This window comes from Hippopotamus amphibius, chromosome 3 (genome assembly GCF_030028045.1).
Source record: "Hippopotamus amphibius kiboko isolate mHipAmp2 chromosome 3, mHipAmp2.hap2, whole genome shotgun sequence".
Classification (NCBI taxonomy): Eukaryota; Metazoa; Chordata; class Mammalia; order Artiodactyla; family Hippopotamidae; genus Hippopotamus; species Hippopotamus amphibius.
The window spans coordinates 134,303,261-134,323,099 of record NC_080188.1 but is presented as its reverse complement, the minus strand read 5'-3'; the positions used below and the strand labels follow the sequence as shown (position 1 = coordinate 134,323,099).

General features: G+C 42.0%; 1 protein-coding gene across 4 annotated transcripts in view; it reads right to left on the bottom strand.

The window, feature by feature from the left end:
* DDR2 (discoidin domain receptor tyrosine kinase 2) overlaps nt 1–19,839 on the bottom strand; it is a 153,526-nt gene that overhangs the window by 36,104 nt on the left and 97,583 nt on the right. For all 4 annotated transcript variants that reach the window (XM_057727735.1, XM_057727734.1, XM_057727733.1 and 1 more), the window contains one exon: nt 963–1,065. In XM_057727735.1, coding sequence (XP_057583718.1) covers nt 963–1,065 — 103 coding nt within the window. The remainder of the gene's footprint in view (nt 1–962; nt 1,066–19,839) is intronic.

The window sequence follows — 19,839 nt, the reverse complement described above, 5'->3', positions numbered from 1 at the left end:
CATGGCAGTTCAGCAAAAAGCCCTGGAAACCTATGGTGAGAGTGAGGGGTAAGAGTATGTCAGGGAAAAGTAAATAATCTGGTTTCATTTTATTGCCTCTGGGCTGAGCTACCAGCAAGCAAAACTGTGAAATCATTATATGGCTTATTTTGGGACCTCCTTACCCCTTTCTCTCTTCCCTGGAATGTGCCTTTTTTCATAGATAGCACCTACTCATTATTGCTCCCTTCTGACCCTACCATCCATCACTCTAATCTTTCACACACTAAGATAAAAATTATAGAGAAGGTTTATAGGGTTGCTTTTCTTATGAATAATTCCATTTTAAAAGAAATCAATATTTCACACCAAAAATGTAGATTCCTGGTAGAAGGTTACTTCCTAACAAGCTGAAGAGTTTTTGACAAGGGCGTTTATTGCTTTAAAGGATCCCTGATATTGGACCACAAGAAACCCACCATGGATAAGCATGGCCCCTCTATGTGGGGTATCCTTGAGAGGAGGGAAGAATTTATTGGATACCTCAATGTCAACCTAAGGCCTTGATGCCTTGTGCTGTGAGTGATGTTTCACAGACACCCACTGAGAAGAGGACCGGGTTTCCTAGCTCCCAGCGTCCTACCTAATCTGCACTGTCCCATATGCACCACTGTAGTCCACTTCCTGCAGGAGGTCACGGTAACAATGTGAGATAAAGCAAGCACACTGTGTCTCAATGAGCTGATCTGCTGTGGGTGGTGTGGCTCCAGGGCCTCTGTGGTTAGAGTGAGGTTGATAGACCAGCATATGCAGCCAGTACCCAAATTTTCTCCCTGAAAACATGCAGAGCAGGACAGGCTCCCTTGATGTCCTTCCCCCTTTCCCATCAGCTCCCACCAAGTACCACCCTTCTTCCTTAGTCCCTTGAGTCAGTAATTCTGTCCAACCCAGAGCTCAGGTTTTCTTGAGGTATCCATTCTCACCTTCCATATTTGGCAGCCGTGGACTCTGACCACTGACTGGAAGCTGTGATGTCCTCATCTGGAATGTGGCCTCCTGACATGCCCAGAGGATAGCGGCATATGGCTGAATCAAGAGGCATCAAAGGAGAAAAGAGAGGAAATGCTTTTATTTTTATTTTCAGAGACCCACCCCCACCCCCACTAGAATGCAATTGATTATTAGACAGGAAAGAGGGACTAAGTTCCTCTATGACCCCAGTTTGACCACTCTCTTAGCCTTTTCTTCCTGGCCCTGCCTCCAAACTTAATAGCATTCAATTTTCCAACACTGACCTTCAGCCAAACCTATCTTTTGGCCCAAACTCTGACAATACTGTGAAGTGCTGATTTATGCTTTCACCTGGTATGACTCCATGGTGCATCCCCATCTCCTTATTAGCAGGCGTGTATTTCTAATCAGTTTCCTGACAGTGGTGAGTCATCCTCATAAGCACCAAGTACCTTTCATGACCCACAGCATTTTCTTTTCCTAGACAGCCGATTTCATGAAACTATGGAGCAGAGCTAAGAAACTCTCCTATGAAGGTACTGAACACGCAGCTTTGACCCCCTTTGGCACCATGTTTTGGACTTTGGCTAAAAATAATAATCTTGGGAGATGGACTTCCTCCTCCAGCCAAGGCAGAGTAACAAAGACCAGATTTATTCTCCTGGGTGAAACAACCAAAAAACGGGAATAGTATATGAAAAATTGGGTTTCAACATAATGAATAACAGACAACAAAGGCAGCAATCCCTGAGAGAGAGGAAACAAAGAAGATGAGCCCCACCACGGCAATAGCTTACTGCCATGACAGAGCATCCAGGCTATAGCACGGTGAGTGAGAACTCAGGCAGAGGCTGGAGGATTCCCTGAGCTCAGAAGACAAAGATAAGAGTCTGGAGAGATTAAGGGCACTAGAGCTCTCAGGACATAGGATCACCAGTAAAATACAGGATCCCTAGCTAAATCTAAATTCCAGATAAACAACGAATAATTTTTTAGTATAAGTATGTCCCATGCAATTAAAAAAAAACATACCAGGCTGTAAGAGAAGCAGAGAAATAGAATCCATAATAAGAAAAAAAAAATCAATCAATTGAAACATTCAGAATTAATATAAAAGTTAGAGTTGGAAAAGAAGAACACCAAAATAGTTAAAACTGTGTTGCATATGTTCAAAACTATAAGGACAGCTATAAAGGATATAGAAAAGAGGTAAATCAAATTTCTAGAGATAAAATTTGAATGTGTGAGATAAACTACATTATATGGGATTAAAAGCAGATTACATATTGGAAAAGAAAACAGTGAACATAAAGACAACAGAAACTACCCAAAATGAAACAATGAAAGAAAAGAGAATCAATCAATCAATAAACAGAAAGCAGCACATCAGTAAGATGTGGAACAATTTCAAACATCTAGATATATATGTAAATGGATTCCTTGAAGAAGAGGAAGGAGGAAGACAGAAAATTATTTGAATAAAAATAGTGGAAAATTGTTTTAATTTGATGAAAATTATAAACCCAAGAAACTTAACCTGAAGCATAAGAAACATGAAGAAAACTACACTATAGTATATAATAATCCAGTTGCTTAGAACAGGTAATATAGAGAAAATTTTAAAAGCATCTAGAGGAAAAGGACACATTATGAACAGAGGACCAAAGATAAACATGACAGCAAATTTCCCAGAATGGCAATTACGTGGTAAATATATAAGATGATATTTAATGTTATTTATATCTCTTTAGGTGGTAATTGGCTATTTAAACAAAAATAACATATTGTGATGTTTACAACATATAAAAAGTAAAATGCACAATGACAACAGCATAAAGGCTTAAAGGGGAAAAATGGAAGTTATCTTGTTGAAAGGTTCTTATACTTTCTGTGAAGTAATGCAATATCACTTGAAGATAGACTTTATTTAGTTAAAGATGTACACTACAAACCCTAACGCTAGCACTAAAATAATATTTTTTAAAAGACTTATAGCTAATAAGTCAAGAAAAGATAAAATGGAATCATAAAAATTCAATTAATTGAAAAGAAGGCAGAAGAAAAGGAAACAAAGAGCACAGGACAAATAGAAAACAAATAGCAGGAATACAGATTTTAAGTTAATCACATAAATACTCTCATTAAATATAAATAGTCTACATACCCTAATTAGAAAGTAGAGATTGTCAGATTGGATTTTTTTAAAAAAGCAAGTTTAAACTACATATGGTCTATGAGAAACACACTTTAAATATAAAAACACAGATAAGTCACAAGAAAATAAGGAAAAAAATACACCATGAAAAGTTAATCAAAAGAAGGTGAAGTGGTGATGTTAATACCAGACACAAAATATTTCAAGACAAGGAAAAAAGATGGTATTTCACAGCAATAAAGGGGCTAGTTCATCAAGAATACATGAGATTCATAAACATTTATGCACCTAATAACAGAGCCTCACAACAAACGAAGCAAAAAAATTACAAAATAATGGACAAATCCACAATTAGAGCTGGGTATTTCAACTATTCTTCAACTAATTTCTTTCCAAAGAAGACATATAGATGGCCAACAGGTACATGAAAAGAGCTTATCACTAATCATCAAGGAAATGCACATCAAGACCACAACAAGATAGCACCTCACATCTATTAGAACAACTATTATCAAAAAGATAGGAAATTACAAGTATTGGCGAGGATGTGGAGATAGGGGAATGCTTATGCACTGTTGGTGGAAAGGTAAACTGATGCAGGCACCATGGAAAACGATATGAAGATTCCTCAAAAAATGAAAAATAGAATTACCATATAATCCAGCAATTCCACTTCTGGGTATCTATCTGAAGAAAATGAAAACACTACTCAAAACAATATATGCATCCCCATGTTTATTGCAGCATTATTTACAATAGCTAAGTTACGGAACAACCTAAGTGTCCATTGATGGGTGAATGGATAAAGAAGATGTGATATATAAACACAGACACAGTGGAATATACACAATGGAATATTATTTAGCCATAAAAAGAATGAAAACTTGCCATCTGTGACAATGTGGATGGATCTTGAGGGCACTATGCTAAGTGAAATAAGTCAGACAGAGAAAGACAAATATCACGTGATTTCACTTATAAGTGGAATCTAAAAAACAATTTAAAAAAAAAAGCTAATATATAGAGAGAACAGATTGGTTGAACCAAATGGGTATAGGGGATGAAAAGGTACAAACTTCCAATTACAAAATAAATAAGTCACAAGGATGCAATGTAAAGCATGGGACTTAATACTGAAGGCATATTTTAAAGTTACTAAGAGAGTAGATTTTTTTTCTTTTCTTTTTTAGCTCTTTATTGAAATATAATTGCTTTACACGGTTGTCCCAGTTTTTGCTGTACAACAAAGTGAATCAGCTGTATTTATACACATATCCCCAAATCCCCTCCCTCCAGCAACTCCTTGCCACCTTCCCCATTCCAGCCCTCTAAGTCATCACCCATCATCGAGTTGATCTCCCTGTCTTATGCAGCAGCTTCCCACTAGCTATCTATTTTACATTTGGTAGTGTGTATATGTCAAAGCTACTCACTAAGAGAGTAGATTTTAAAAGTTCTCATTGCAAGAAAAAATTATTTTTGTAAACGTGTTTGGTGATAGATGTTAACTTAGACTTATTGTGGTGATCATTTCTCAATATATACAAATACAGAATCAATGTATTGTATACCTGAAACTATGACACTGTTATATGTCAATTATAACTCAATTTAAAAAATTATATTGGAATTTCCAGATATAGCAAAAGGCAAGGGAAAAAATAGTCAAAGGCATCCATATCAGAAAGGAAGACATAAAACTGTCTTTAATTGCAGATAATAGGATCAGTTATGTAAGAAATCAGATGAACTCTACAAAAAAGCTACTACTACAACTAAAAAATGAGTTTAGTAAGGTTTCAGGACATAAGATCAATATACAACCATCAGCTGTGTTTCTATAAACTAGCAGTGAACAATTACAAGTTACAGTAGCATCAAAAATGACCAAATACTTAGGGATAAACATGACAAAATGTGTGAAAGACCTGCACACTAAAAACCACCCAACACTGCAAAAAGAAATGAAAGATCTAAATAAGTGGAGGTATATACTACACTGCTCATGGCTCAAAAGAGTCAATACTATTAAGATGTCCATTCTACCCAATCAAAGTCTCAACAGGCGTTTTTGTATAAATGAACAAATTGGTTCTAAAATTCATATGGAAGCGCAAAGATCCCAAAACAGTCAAAATAACGTTGAAGAAAAAGATCAAAAAGGAAGGACTAACAACAGATTTTTAAAACATTATAAACTACAGAAATCAAAAGTGTGATATTTGTATAAAGATAAACAGACCAATGAAACAGGAGAAAGTCCAGAAATAAACTCACATGTCTATACACTGATCCTACCTTGCAGCCATTCACTCCTAGGTATTTGTCCAAAAGAAATAAAAGTGTACGTCCCTACAAAGACGTAGGAGTGTGCTTAACAGCTTTATGTGTAATAGACGACGCAAACTGGGAAACAATCATATGTCATCAACAGGTAAATGGATAAACAAATTACGATATATCCATGCAGTGAAATACTACTCAGTAGGACTGGGATTAGAACGGAGCAAGTGAGGTGCTTAGGGTGCAAAATATAAGGACGTGCCCACGCCCAGGGTCATGGAAGTGCCAGCGCTGCCTTTGCAGGATCCTGAGGGTAAGCACCTGCTTGCACTTTGCAGCCTCGGCACCTCGCCTGCCTCACCCTAGTCTCATCTCTGCTACTCAGTAATAAAAAAGAATGCTCTATTCTTACTTGCTATAACACAGATAAATTTCAAAATAATTGTGCTGAGGGAAAGAAGTCAGGCAAAAAGAGTATGTACCATACACTTCCATTTATTTACAATTCTAGAAAATGAAAACAAGTCAATCTACAGTGACAGAAAGCAGATCAGTGGTTTCCTGAGGACGGAAGGATTGGGCAGGAGGAATTACAAAGGGGCACAAAGAAATTTTGGGCAGTGATGGAGATGGTCATTATCTTGATTATGGTGATGATTCCACAGGTTTATACGTATGTCCAAACAGATCAGATTGTGCATTTTAATGTGTGTAGTTTATCGTATGTCACTTATACATCAGTGAAGCTGTTTTTCAAAAAATAACCTCTGGGGTGGGATAATATATTGAGATTTTTATTTGCATATTTTCACACCCCTTTTCAAAGCAGGTAGCCAAGGCCTTCCTGTTCCTTCACCCCATGGGAGATTTATGTTTACAGGGCAGAAATAAGAAATTGCTTGAAAACTAATAGCTCCCTGGAAAGCCTGCCCTCATTAAGGGACCGTAGGATGAAGCAGAGATGGCAGGAAGATGGGTGAGGTTTCCCTAGGCTGGAAGGAGACAGAGGTAGGCAAACTACAGAGCTAACAGGAACCAAGCTCCTTTCCTAGAAGTTCCCTGGAGAGGGAGCAAACATTAAAGGGAAAATGGTTTCATGTGAGCAAAGTGCCCAAGCTTGGCACAGAAACAGCCAAACTGCTGTCCTTGAGGAACACAGAGGGCTTGGAGAATAAGGACATCCACTATGATCATGACAAACTGAAAGCAAGAAGCCCTTCTGTCCATATCATACCTAGTAAAGCTCCTGGATCCTTGTCCCACCGTAGGAAAGGGAAGGATGACTCCGGGTGAAGGGCCAGCTGACCCTTTAAGAAACAGTATGATTAAGAAAAACCATAGACAGGCAGCTTTGACAAGAAACATGGACATATACCCAACTGAAACTCTTCTATGTTACTGTCCATTGCATTTTCCAAGTCAGATTTGAAAGTACCACTTCGCCTATTCTTGTCAAATGTATAATTTCTCCATCAGAGGTGATTGGTTCTGCAGATAACCATTATGCTTGAATGTGGGAGGTTCAGGAATGAAGCATCAAATTCTCAAAATCTGAAGTCTCTGGAATGTGAAATTGAAGGGAGGAGTAAGGATGAGGAAATACTAAAAAAACAGGATGCCAATGAGGCCAGAATTACCAATGAGTGAGGTCAATGTACGTTTCAAAGTCATACACAGGGCATGGTCCTCCCTTCTGCTTCATCCCATCAGGCAGCAAAGGCCACACCCTGACTCAAGGTCTGCTCTAGCCCCCCTCCTCAAAGCTTCTCCTGCATGCTGTTGCAATGGGCAAGGAGAGGCTTCTGGAGGCCTTAACCCACATGCTACATGCCCCAGCCCAGCTTACCAGAGAACCTGCACTGGCATTTGGGACACAAGCACAGCTACTAATAAAGGAGAACTTTGCTTTCCCTTTGCCACTGTTCCCTGTGCATATATTTCCCTCAGGGACCTCCTGGAAAGAGGGCCTGGCTGGCCAAGGCAGGCCTTCCTGGCTCCTTTGGCCATTAGCCATGTCATCGTGCCCCCAATTGCAACCTTGACCCCTAAAATACAATTCTTCACAATCTGCAAAGTGCTGTCCAATGTCCTACCTCTTTTTTACCCTTCCAATAACCTGATGTGGTAGGCAGGGCATGTGCTATTATTTTCAAATTATGTATGAGGAAACCAGCCGAAGTCCCATGGCTATCAAGCAGTAGGGGTCTGACTTAGATCCTTGACAGATTTCTGAGTTCTAACCCAAAGTTTGTCCCAGTGCACCAGACTGCCCCCTCTGCTTTAGTCAAAAGAGTGATCTGAGGAAAGCTGTCTCTCTCGAGACGCCAGGATGCTGATAGCAGCTCTGCAGATCAATAAGAGAGCTGCTCTCTGGCACCCTTCCTCCCTCCTGAAACCAAAATTTGCTCCTGAATTCAGTCCTATCCCAGCATCACCCCCAGCATGATAATCTACTTTTTTGCTTATTGGTTACCAAATCCACATTTTTTTAAAATCCTATTTTTATTAATTAATTCACCCAGTGATTAGGGGGGATTTTTACGGGGTTACAACAGCAAACAAAACAAAGTGCCTTCTGTCACAGAGTTTCCATTCTAGGGTGGGAGAGAAGACGGTAAGCAAATAAAAAATTAATATGAGAGAAGATGGTAAATGCTGTGAAGAAAATAAAATACAGAAAGGGAATAGGTGCTCTTTTAGCAAAAGAGACCAGGAAGACCTCTGAGATAAGGTGACTGAGCAGAGATCTCAGGAAAGGAAGACAGCAAGGCAGGTGACTCCAGAGGGGAACGTGCTTCATGTAAAGGGAACAGGAAGTGCAAGGTAAGAGTATTCTTGGTTGTTGGAGGTGCAGCAAGGTCAATGTAGCTGCAGTGGAAAGACTAGCCTGAGTTATTATCTAGCATCCTCCATCTGCAGTCTAATGAACTTGCACACAGCTAAAGCAAGCATTTTGGAGGGCAGATAGTATCACTATCTAATAACTTCTAATAACTTTCTCCTTCCTCTGGTTTCTGACATTTTTGATATCTCTCTGACAGCAGTAAGTACAGACTGCTATGTAATATAATTACTTGTGTGAGTCCCATCTCCCCTGCAGATGACAAACTTTTGGAGGGAAAAATAAAAGGACTGTATCTTGTTCATTTATATTTCTTTTATTTCTCAGTGCACATCTGGGGAGAGAATAGGTGCTTAAAAAACATTTATCGAAAACAGAAGGTAAACCTTTGAGATACATATAGATCAGGAATAAGAAGAACTGAGTAAAATATAGTCTCCCTCCAAAATTAGTTCCCTAGTTTTTTCCACTTCATTCTTCCAATGAATTGAGCCAAAAATCTTGAGGCCTATCCTTGACTCCTTTCATACTTCATATCCAGCCCATCAGCTAATAGAAGATCCTATTAGCTACTCTAAAAATATTCCTGTATCCCACCTACCTTCTGCAAACATTGTGCTACCAATCTAGGCCAATTCACTGTCCCCTACCACCAAGAATAGAAGAAGAATCTCCTACCCAGTCTCCTTTTGTCCACCTTGCCCCATGTATCTACTAAAATGTAACTTCCCATCTCACTCACAATAAAATTCAAAGTCCTTACACACAATCTGTCCCCTGACTGTCCTGGACCGTTTCCATCCTACCCTTCCCATCAGCCATGCTGGCCTCTGTGCTGTTCTTCTAGCACACTGTGTGCTTCTTCTTCAGAAATCCTCATTTACTGTTTAAGTATTTAATTTAATAACATAATAACCTTCATAGGGCAGAGGAAAGAGAATTGGAATACCACATTTTCCTTTTTTCCCCCACATGTTAACATCTCTAAAATCTGAATGCATCTTGCAAGCAAATAGTGAAGCATAGTTGTTGTTTTTTGCTTAGAGGCACAGAAGGTAATGATACATCTCAGAGTCTGCAGTTTCTTAAATTCAATGAAATATGGTAAACATCCATTTAGAAGCATCTATCAAGTGCAGGCAACAAGTAAGCATTTTCTCACTCATCATTTCAGGTTTCCCATTTTTTACGTATTTTACTGGTAAGAGTTTAATTAACTGCCCATGACTTTTCACTGAGTAAATACTAACTATAGCTTAGAATCTGACTATACAACCTCTGAAAGTTAAGTGACCTCACATTCATTCCTGGCTCTACCACTTAAACCATGTGGGATCTGAGCAAGTTCCACACCCTCTTTGGATCTCAGTTTCCTCCTGTGGAGAGCAAGGGAGCCAGAGTAGACATTCTCTAAGGCAGTGGTTTCCAAAAGCCAGTCCATTGACCAATTGCTTTAGAATCACTTGGGAAAGCTCCAGAAAACACATTTGTAAGGCTCCTCTTAGAGGTTTTTCTTTGGCATATCTGAAGCTGAGCCCAGGACCTTGCATATTTCTAAAGTTTCCCAGGTGATTCTGCTGTGCAGCCAATCTTGGAAACCACACTACTCCCAGATCCTCCCAGCCTGGACACAGGATGGTCCTCTGGGGCCATGCCGGACGGCCAGAGAAATCCTCATTCACAGTCCCACTGGGCTTTCATTCCTGGCTATCGTGTATCTCTAGTCACTGAGCCATGAGTGTAATGAGAACCGCTTCCCGGAATATCTAAAGTAAACCAGAAATGGGAAAGGAGGGTGGCGTGGGGTGAATCATGGTATTTGTTGCAAATAACCTCCCCACCAAGGCACTGCGAATCCTGGGAACCGCAGTCAAGAAGTTTCAACAGAGCCGCTGCTGCCGTAGCTGCCTTCATGGAACATCTCAGTTCCGTTGTACTTCCTGGGCTCAGGAATCCTTTCTATTTTGTGTTCTAGTTAGACTCATACAGGAACCTACCCTATTTAACAGAGAGAGAGGGAGAGAGACTGAGATCCCACCTAGAATACTCTCCGTGGTGTGAAGGAGTATCAGCTCCCTCCCGAAGGCTTTGTTCTCCTACCCCATCACCGTGTCACAGCTGTGGTCCTCAAGGTGCGCTCCCAGGACCCAGCATCATCATCACCCAGGAACTTGTCAGAAATGCAAATTCTTAGTCCACATCTCAGTCCTACTGGATCAGACACTCGGGTTGGGGCCTAGCAAACTACGGTCTCGCCAGCCCTCCAGGTGACTCTGAGGTGACAATCAAGTTTAATAATTAGAGGCACTGGAGGAGGAGATGAGGCTTCAGTTCTCCACATAAAAAAATGCAAATGTGTCAGAGCTCCCCTCCTCCTCATCCCCTCCAGCCCTCTCATCACACAAAAGGGTTGAAGCCCACTGTGCGTGGACAGCAGAGTGGCAACAACATTGACGAGAACTAGAAGGGCTCTCCCCGAGTCAGGAGGGGGGTCTCTGAACCTCTGCCTGGAGACAGATACAGAGTTCTTGGAGAGGAGAACTCAGGATGATAGGTGATATGTTATTTCTGCTAAGAGGCCATCAAGGGGTGAGATATAAACTCGGCCTCCGAAAATCATACAGCCCACCAGTAAATCCCACAAATTAACTTCCTGCAAATTTCTTAGTCCAGCTATTTCTCTCCTTCCCCACTCCTCCTACACAGGACCCAGCCTCTACCACCTCACGTCTGGACAACTATAATGCCTTCTAGCTCTTCTTCTTGGCTCCCCTATCGTCCCTTCTCCACACAGTAGCACAAGTGAGCTTCCTAAAGCCTTATTCTAACACGAATCTTCTAACAGCTTCTCATTCTTCTCAGGATAATGTGACCCACGGAGGCCTACATGATCAGGTCTCAGGCTACCTCTCTGGTCTCATCTTGGGTCATCCCAGCTCTCTGCTCTCTGTATCCCAGCACCCTGGTCTTATTTCAGTTTCACAAACTACCTTCCAGCCTCAAGGTCTCTCTAAATGTGATGTTCCCTTTGCCTGAAATGTTCTTCCTTTCTCCTCCTTTACCTGCTAACTCCTGCTCATCCTCCAGCCCTCCCTTAGGGAATTCCTCTGAGCCCCCAGCGAAATTAGAAATCTCCATTTTATGCTTTTATAACGCGCTGATTTTCCTTTATAGCACCTTTCACGCTTGTAATATAAATAATTATTTATTTAATTCTGGTCTCCCCACTAAGCAGTACATGTCTTGAGGGCAGGATCCTGTCTATCTTTTCCTCTGCTGTCTCGCTAGTTTTTAGTAGTGTGTCTGGCGTGAACTGAATCCTCAATAAATAACTGTTGAAAAAGTGGTAAAAGAAGAGTTTTCTGTTGTTTATTATTACAGAACTTAAAAACAAAGGCCTGGGACGTTAGAGAAGGATGGCCCCTACTAATGACATTTAACCAGGCAGCAGATATCTGAGACCTCCTATAAGGCTGGGCCATTACATCTTTTATTGAAACCTATCTTTTTGTTCATGGATATATTCAACAAGTGTATTTATTTAATGAGTGTTCATGTATTTATTTAACAAATAAGTTTCTGCTATGTGTCAGGTACTATTCTGAAGTTACAGTAGTAAACAAGATAGATAAAATGATTTATCTCATGGACCTTATCTTCTGGGAGGGGAGACAGAAGAAAGACAGTAGATTTTCAACAATCAAACAGGCAATCAAATTGTCTATTTGACAATAGCTGCTATTAGCTATTACAGGTAGTGTGACAAAACTATGGAAAACACTAAAACATGGTATGAGGATAAAAGTGATGGTGGTGGGAATGAGGGGTTCTTTCAGGTCACAGCCTTCACCAGAGAGTTTCCATTTTACTTGTGCTTGTTTACTATAAGCAATTCTGAGAATAGTAATCATATCAGATTCTTTCTCTTCCCCCTTACTACCTGCCAACACAAAGCACCATTAGACGCTCAACACATATTTGGAAGATAAATAAGTAGACAAAGAGATGGGTAGAGAGATGGGTAGATGGATGCAAGGATGGATGAATGAAGACTGTGAGCTTAACCACATGTTGAATTCTTCAGAGCAGGTCCTGCAACTGATTCATTTCTTTGCCCCAGACCCTCCCAAAGTGCCTGGTCATAAAAGGTACTCAGCCCATGTTTCCTTAAAAAATACCCTGCTCAGCTGCATTTCCCTGACGAGGGTCAAGGTTTGTCAGAGTGAGCACCGTCTTGTTCCCAGCTCACAACCATCTCCAGAGGACCGTGAGCAGCAGGGATGCTCTTTCGAGGACTTCGTGGGCATTTGCACAAGAAGAAGAGAAGCTCTGACATGAAGAGTAGTGAGTGGAGGATCGCCAGCTCAGCCAGAGTAAGGCTCTGGGCCACAGGTGTTACAAACCCTCTTCAGACAGTGGAGTGGGGCTGGAGGGCTGAGGCTGAGACCAGGGAATATAAGGATGAGGAAAGGGAACTCGGAGACAAGAGCCAGCAAAGCAGCCATCAGGCAAAGTTTCTGGATGACTCAGTATCCCCAGGGGCCTCAGAGAAAGGACACAGGAAAATAGACAAGATGATCTTGGATGGCCTGTCTCATCCTAGTGGGTCTTTGGAACCAGGATGAACCTTGGCCCAGGGAGACCAACGTGGCACTTCCTAGCAGTACCAATGTGGTTTTCCTATTGAATATGCCTATTCTGGGTAAACTCCTTCTGTGGAAGGGATCCTGGCCAATAGCAAATACTCAGAATTACCAAGCAGGCCCAAGTCCTAAATGTCAGGTTCCCTCACTTTCCCCGAAGCCCACCTCATCATTTACCAGAGCCCACCCGTCTGTCTCTGAGCTCCACAGTATGAAACATAAAGCAGCATGAAAAGGCAGAAAAAGAGCAAGGGAAGCAAGAGACCCTGCAGCAGAGAAGTGTCACCTGATTTTGCCTGCTGAGTTGTCTTGGTGGTTTCCTGACGCTTCCGCTACCCACCAGTCTCCCGGACGGAGAAGCCAATTCACTTTTCCAGTTTCTCAGAGTGGAAAACTACCAGCACTGGCTGCTGCATGCCCAGGAAGGAGCTTGGTCCCTCCTGAGCTCTGGTAGGGCCTGGCAGGCAGGCTGAGCAAAAGCAGCTGCCACCAGGCCCCAGCTTCCAAGAATTATTTTCACACTGTGCTGCCAAAGTTGAGAGCCTGAAAGGGCTGCTTGTTCCATGATGTTTACCATCTCCCTGTTAGCTCCAGACCACAGGCTCCCCCATCAATGAGTGTCCTATATGCAGCTTCCAGGAAAACACACACATGACACACAGAAGGCCTGAGGCACGTAGAGCTGACAGCTGGGCCTCTCTGGGCACAGGGAAGGTAAGACTGATGGGTGTGGGGTGCAGTTATCAGGGTCAACCAGGGGACCCAGGACAGTCTATAGCCTAAAGGAACATTTGCAATCGTAAGACTTTAGAGCCAGGACTTTAGGAAACCAATCCCTCCCATGGCTCCGTGTTAAATATTAGAACCTCTGAGGCCCAGAAAGGTGACTTGACTCACTCAAGGATGCACATCTGACTAGGGTAATCGGGCCTGAAATTCAGACCCCCGATCCCTGTTTACTCTCTCTTCAAGCTCAGACTACCAGGATTTAGTTTTTCCATCTCCAGAGAGGACAAGGTGGTCCAATTAAAGAAGTGGTTATTTGGGCCCCTACTCTTCATAAGCTCTACCTAGCAGGCTACTTCAGGCTGGTTCACTGTGCAGGTAAATATCTACATAATAGGATTTTGCTAGGTGCCAAGGAAAATTATTTGGGTTCCTCTAGGTACAATGAGGCTATTTTGCCAGGACCTCTTTTGCCTAAGTTGAAATTCCCCTTAGGAATAGCCCCTTAGAATTGCAGTTTTCCCTAAAAGCCCAAAATACGTTCCAGAAACAATTATTGCAGAGCTCCAGAAGAGGGGTCCCCAAGCTATATTGGATTTCTGGCTACTGAGAGGAGGATCAGACAAGGTATGTTCTTCTTCCTGGTTAACAAAGTGAGTGAAAACCTCCTAGTAAAATAGTGTGTCCATTCCCCCAACAGGGAGGTAAGTTGAAGAGACAGCTGGGTAGCCATGAGTTAGGAGCTGAGAAGAAAGCTGTAGCATAGTTTGGAATAAAAATAGGTCTATGCTTAAAACTTGATTCTGCCATTTCTAAATTGTGGGACCCCAAGACAAGTTATGAACCTCAACTTCCTAGTCTTTAATCATCCTACCAAGCAGGGTTGTTGTAGAGATTTAATATAATGTATGCAAAGAACTTAGCACACTTCCTGGAAGGGAATAGGGCTCAATAAATGATATCTAGGAGGAGAGGGGAGCATTCATTTTAAATATTACATTCGCTCTTTAAGCAATTTGAAGGTTTTATGGCCTTAGAAAGATTAATTAAGCTTTAAGCCTCTCAGTTTAACAGTAATAATAGTACTTGTTTATAAGAATGTTGTAAGGAAATATGAGTTATATATGTGAAGTACTTAGATAGTAATGTTTAGAGCAGAGTAATGCTTATAACAGTAACATTTAATAAAGGTTAGGTGTTATTTACTTTTTAAATTATTTTTACTCTGATTTGTTCTTTAAAAAAAAGGGGGATTGGAATTGGCTTCCAAAGCGGTGTAAGATACTAAGTAAATAAATAAACAAACAAATAAGTGGAGAAATGTAAGTGGAAAGAGAACAGGGACAATAAGATAAGCTGGAGCTAAGGTTAATATCCAAAATATATTACATTTGGTTCTATACCTTTTGCTGGTGATGGGCCTCAAATTTGCCTCTGAGCTTCCTACTAGCCAACTCAAAAGCAAGGCACAATCAGTTAACGTAACTCACGGCAACGAGGTAAAACTTAATGTTCTATTTCTGTTTCCAGGTAGGATGGAGTAGCTTGCAGCAACCAACACGCCCCCTGAGGATAACTGGAAGAACCAGATAAAATCCAAAATCACCTATTTGAAGGTATCTGATTACCGCTGAGGTAGTGAGAACAGAGGAACTGAAGCTTCAGAGAAGGGAGAATCTGAGAGGTGACATAACCTCTGCAGTCACGGGTAGCTCTTTGTCAACTGGGGGCAAGGGCAAGAGGCTGACTCTGGGCTTTGCACTGGTAGAGGGTCACTAGAGGATAAAATCTCAGAGCTTGCGATTTAGACCTGGGATCCTTCTAGCAGGCAGCTTTTTTCTTACTCAGCACATTTGCCAAATGCTGGGGTTGTGTAGAGAGGTAGTGTAAAAACCTAAGGAGAAACCTTCTGAAAGGCTGAGCTGAGTTTTTGAGTCTGACAAAACAGAGATTAGAGTTCAGGACCCACCATGAAGAAAGGCCACAGAGAAAACCCAGGAGTTTTAAAAAAGCACTGAATGACCAAGTGTCTGGGCTTATACCCAGGGTGAAGATATTCTACCCTACCAAATAAACGCAGATCCAACTGCTTTCATTGTTGGCCAATCTGGACTTTGGGTTCACCCCCTCTTAAGAAAATCAAAGATCATCAAACACATCTCTAAAGAGAAGACCACCCTAGCCTCACAGAGAAGTGGGCCAAGCTTGTTTCTGCCTATATGTAGGGCATCTTAGTGGTTATAAATAAAGAAAAATGTGTTTAAATTTACCCCAATATTTGTAAATCTCTTACTCTTGGCACTTCAAGAGAGAAATTCAGATTCATCCTCATAAGAGAAATTAAGGATAAATTTTACTGAATCAAGAAACACAACCAGTAGCCAGAGATACACCATGTCGTTGTTGCTATTATCATTAGTAGTTGTGGTGCTGGTGGTAGGAGGAGGAGGAGGAAGAGAACAGCAATCCATCACTGCTGAGTAAGTTCCTCAATGAGAAAAGCTGTAACAAAGTCCTAAGTATGGGTCTAAGCTACTAAAAACAAACTAATATCGTAGCTTTCTTAAGGTGATTTTAGCTTGTCCCCAAAGCCAGGGCTTCTCCTATGCCAGGATGAACCATTTCTTAAGTTAGCAATGCTTATACATAGGAGATACTCTTCACTGTTAGACCTTATATCTTGACTATAGCTTATAGCACGCAAAAGATTAAATTTGAATCCCTCCCTTGAAAAGTCAAGAGTAAAAGCTTTACACATATTTTGGTAAATTCAAACACAATTTTCTTTATTTATAACCACTAAAATGCTCTGCCCACAGGCCAAAGGAGGGAGACCTTAGGCTTTCAGGAATAAACACAGAGGCTGCTCTACCTCTGCAAGGAAAAGGGCTCTCTCAGCCCTCGGACACCAGAGGCTGGAGCTCTTTAATGCACGTTAGCAGCTGCAGCTCAGGGAACTTCAGTCTGTCATCCTCCTACTTAGCACTCTCATCATTCAAAGGGATGATATTCTCATGGCTTCTTCTCAGCTTCTGAACATCTTTGTGAGATGAAGTCTCATGTGGCATAATTTAAATCCATTTTTGTAGAAAAGCAGAGAAGCCTGGGAGCTTCTTGACTTCCCTTCCTTCCTACTTTCTTTTTATTCCTCCAACATCTATTATTGCCTCTATAAGCCAAGCACTGTGATAGGTGTCTGTCATGAGGACACGAGAGATCAACACCACACCAAATAAGACAATGGCCAAAGTCATAAACATCTGTGAACCAGGAAAAAAAGAAGTTGCCTACTTTTTAACAACTCATCACCTCTCACTTAAGCACCCCTCTCCAAAACCCTCATTGTTTTGAATGTCTTAACTTTTGCTTTACTTTACTGTGTATGTGTCCAAACCACTGAAAAATTCTGGGAGGCCTATCTTACCACATCCATGCTCTTCAGAGGCCTGTTGGCTAAGACCAAGAGCTAAGTCAACAATCACACTATTCTCCCCAGAAAAAAATACACTGTCATGGATATGCTCAGCCTGGGCACAGGGCTCCAGCCATCCTAACTCCCTTGGAGTTAGGATGGCTGGAGTTCAGGGTTGTTAGAAACCCCTATTCCCCAAAAGTAAATTGAGTCTCTCTTGGAGACCACAAGGGACCATAATAGTCAATAATGAACTCTTTTTCTCTATCCTCCTCCATCCTCTGCTTGATAGAAACTATTGTTTTATAGTGTTTGGGTTATTTTAATTTCCTTCTCTTCCAAAAGTAACAAATCACAACCCTTGATATTTGCATATAACTTTCCAAAGCCCATTGACTTCCATTATCTCATTTGGTCCCCCTACAGTAACCATGTAAAGTGCAGAAAGCAGTTCATTCTTCCCATTTTATAAGGGAGCAAAGCGAGGTGCAGAGATTTAGCTAAAGTCACTAAGCTAGATAGTGACAGCGCTGGAACTAGAATCTGGATCTCTCAATTGCCGTGCTCTCTTCACCATCGATGCTGTCATCACACTCTGCTGTCAGCACATACTCTCCACACTGTCCATAGTGTGACCTCAGGATTGAGAAGAACCACCAGTTAAGGGGGTAATCTGGAAAGAGGACCCAGAAAAGTTTATTGCTTATTTAAATTTTAGAGTGCCCAGATCCCAGATTTGCTGAAATCTTATAGCAAAAGGGACATGCGTCCTAGGAGGGAGGACACTGGCACAGCATTTTGTTATCACTGGGCAAAGGCAAAGTCCTTGATTGGAAAGTACTTGTCACATACCGAGGATCCCAAAATCATGTGGTTCCTGTTTTGGGTGCCACATTAACCTCATCTTTGCCCTATGACCCCTCAATGACAACCATCTCCACCCTCTTGTTCTTTTCCTATTTGCGCCTTTGCTTAAGCTCTGTGCTCTCCCTTCCTCTTTTCACCCAGCCTGGCAAATTCCTTTCTCTCTGGATCGCTCTCATACCGTCACCGCCTCAGCCAGCATGACACTGGAGACTTGACTGGGTAGCACAAACCTTCTGTGAGTCTAACACTCCAGGAGGCAGTAGAGCACAGAAGTCAAGAATGTGCTCCCTGGGGGTGGATCACATCCCAGCTTGCCACTTGGCTAGGTCAATAACCTTGAGTGTGTTACCTAATGTTTCTTGGCCTCAGTTTCCCTTCTGTGAAGCTGGAATAACAATACTACCTACTTCATAAGATGACTGTGAAGATTAAGTCTGTCGATACCACTTAGAATGGTACCAGGAATATACTAAGTTCTCATTAAATATTATTTGGTACTCTTCTTCGAAATTTGCATTCTCTTTTTCCCCATTTGGCACAGCTAAGAGTGCTTAAGGGGCAAATGAGTTTCTGTTATCCCCAGAGAAAGCTGCTTTTCCTGGCAGGAAGGATACCAGAGGCCACCCTGAGGCTACACTCGACAAACAAACATACAAGCAAGAAAGAGTCCATCTGGACAGCATCTAGCAGTGCTCACTTAAGAGAAATTCAACCCGGGAGGCCCCTTCCCAAGTTCCTGCTCAAGCCACATAAAGCAAACACACACATACACACAAACACACAGCCTTCGCACCTCAGGCCTGATTTCAGAAACCTGGAACTAGCACCACACTCTGATGAACAATTGAGGCCCCATAAACCCTCTCCGCATACCTCTGGGGTCGTGAAGGATGAGCACCCAGGGAAAGGAAAACAATTTTCCAATTTGGAAACGTGTTGGTAAAGCAGCAGGTATCAGTCTTGGTGGGAGACAAGGAAGTGGAAGAAGGGGACAACTCTGTGCAGAAGGCAACCAGAGCATCTCCAGTGCTTTGGTTTCTTTGCAAAGGTGAGTTGGTCCTGAAGGGCTTCTAGCTCTAGCCTTGCTTGCTGAGTGTGCTAAGAGACTAAGGTTCCACATGTGAGCTCTATAGGATCCTGTTGTCTTACCCTATTCCTTGGCTTCAGGCTGTCCCTCATACCCAAATTACCCACATAAATGTATGTCAGAAGTCACAGAAAGGAAACCTTGAGGTTGCCCAGCTATACATGGTTATTAGAGAAAGATCGTTTCCGCAAATGACTCCCGGAGGGGTGGGTAGTCTGGTGGAAGGAACCTGGGGCTGGGAGACAGGAGCCGGGGGTCCCTGCTCCACCATCAGCTGTGTGTGCAATCATGGACCAATTGCTCACCCCCTTTGACACCCAGTTCCTTTACCTGTAAAATGAGGAGGAAGGACTTATATCTCTAAGGTTCATTGCAGCATGAATAGTCTAGGATTCCAGGTCCCCAGACCCTAAGAACTCACTGAAGGTAGGACTGATGCTGGAAAGGAAAAAACCACACGGATGAACTGAAAACCAATTTGGAGCCAGTAGGAGAAGAATTCCCCTCTGAATTCCAAGCCCTTAATGTCTTTGTTCCTCCTTTTGCAGCAGAAACATTCTAGATACCAAAGGAGGACTCCCCCACCTCAAGGCTCTGAACTGCTGGCAAGTTGCCTGCTTCCTCTGAGGGGAAAAGCCAGGATGGAAGTGGAAAAGTCCCAGTACTGTCCAGGAGAGTGGGGTCAACTGCCCCCGTGCTCTTCACACACAGCAGTTATCTAGTTGGCTGAGTGAGTCCTCAGGACTTCAGACCCTGGACTAGGTTTCCAGGATAACCAGGTTACTTCTATTACTTCCTCCTACCTGGAACTCCACAAGGTTCTGGACCCCTAAT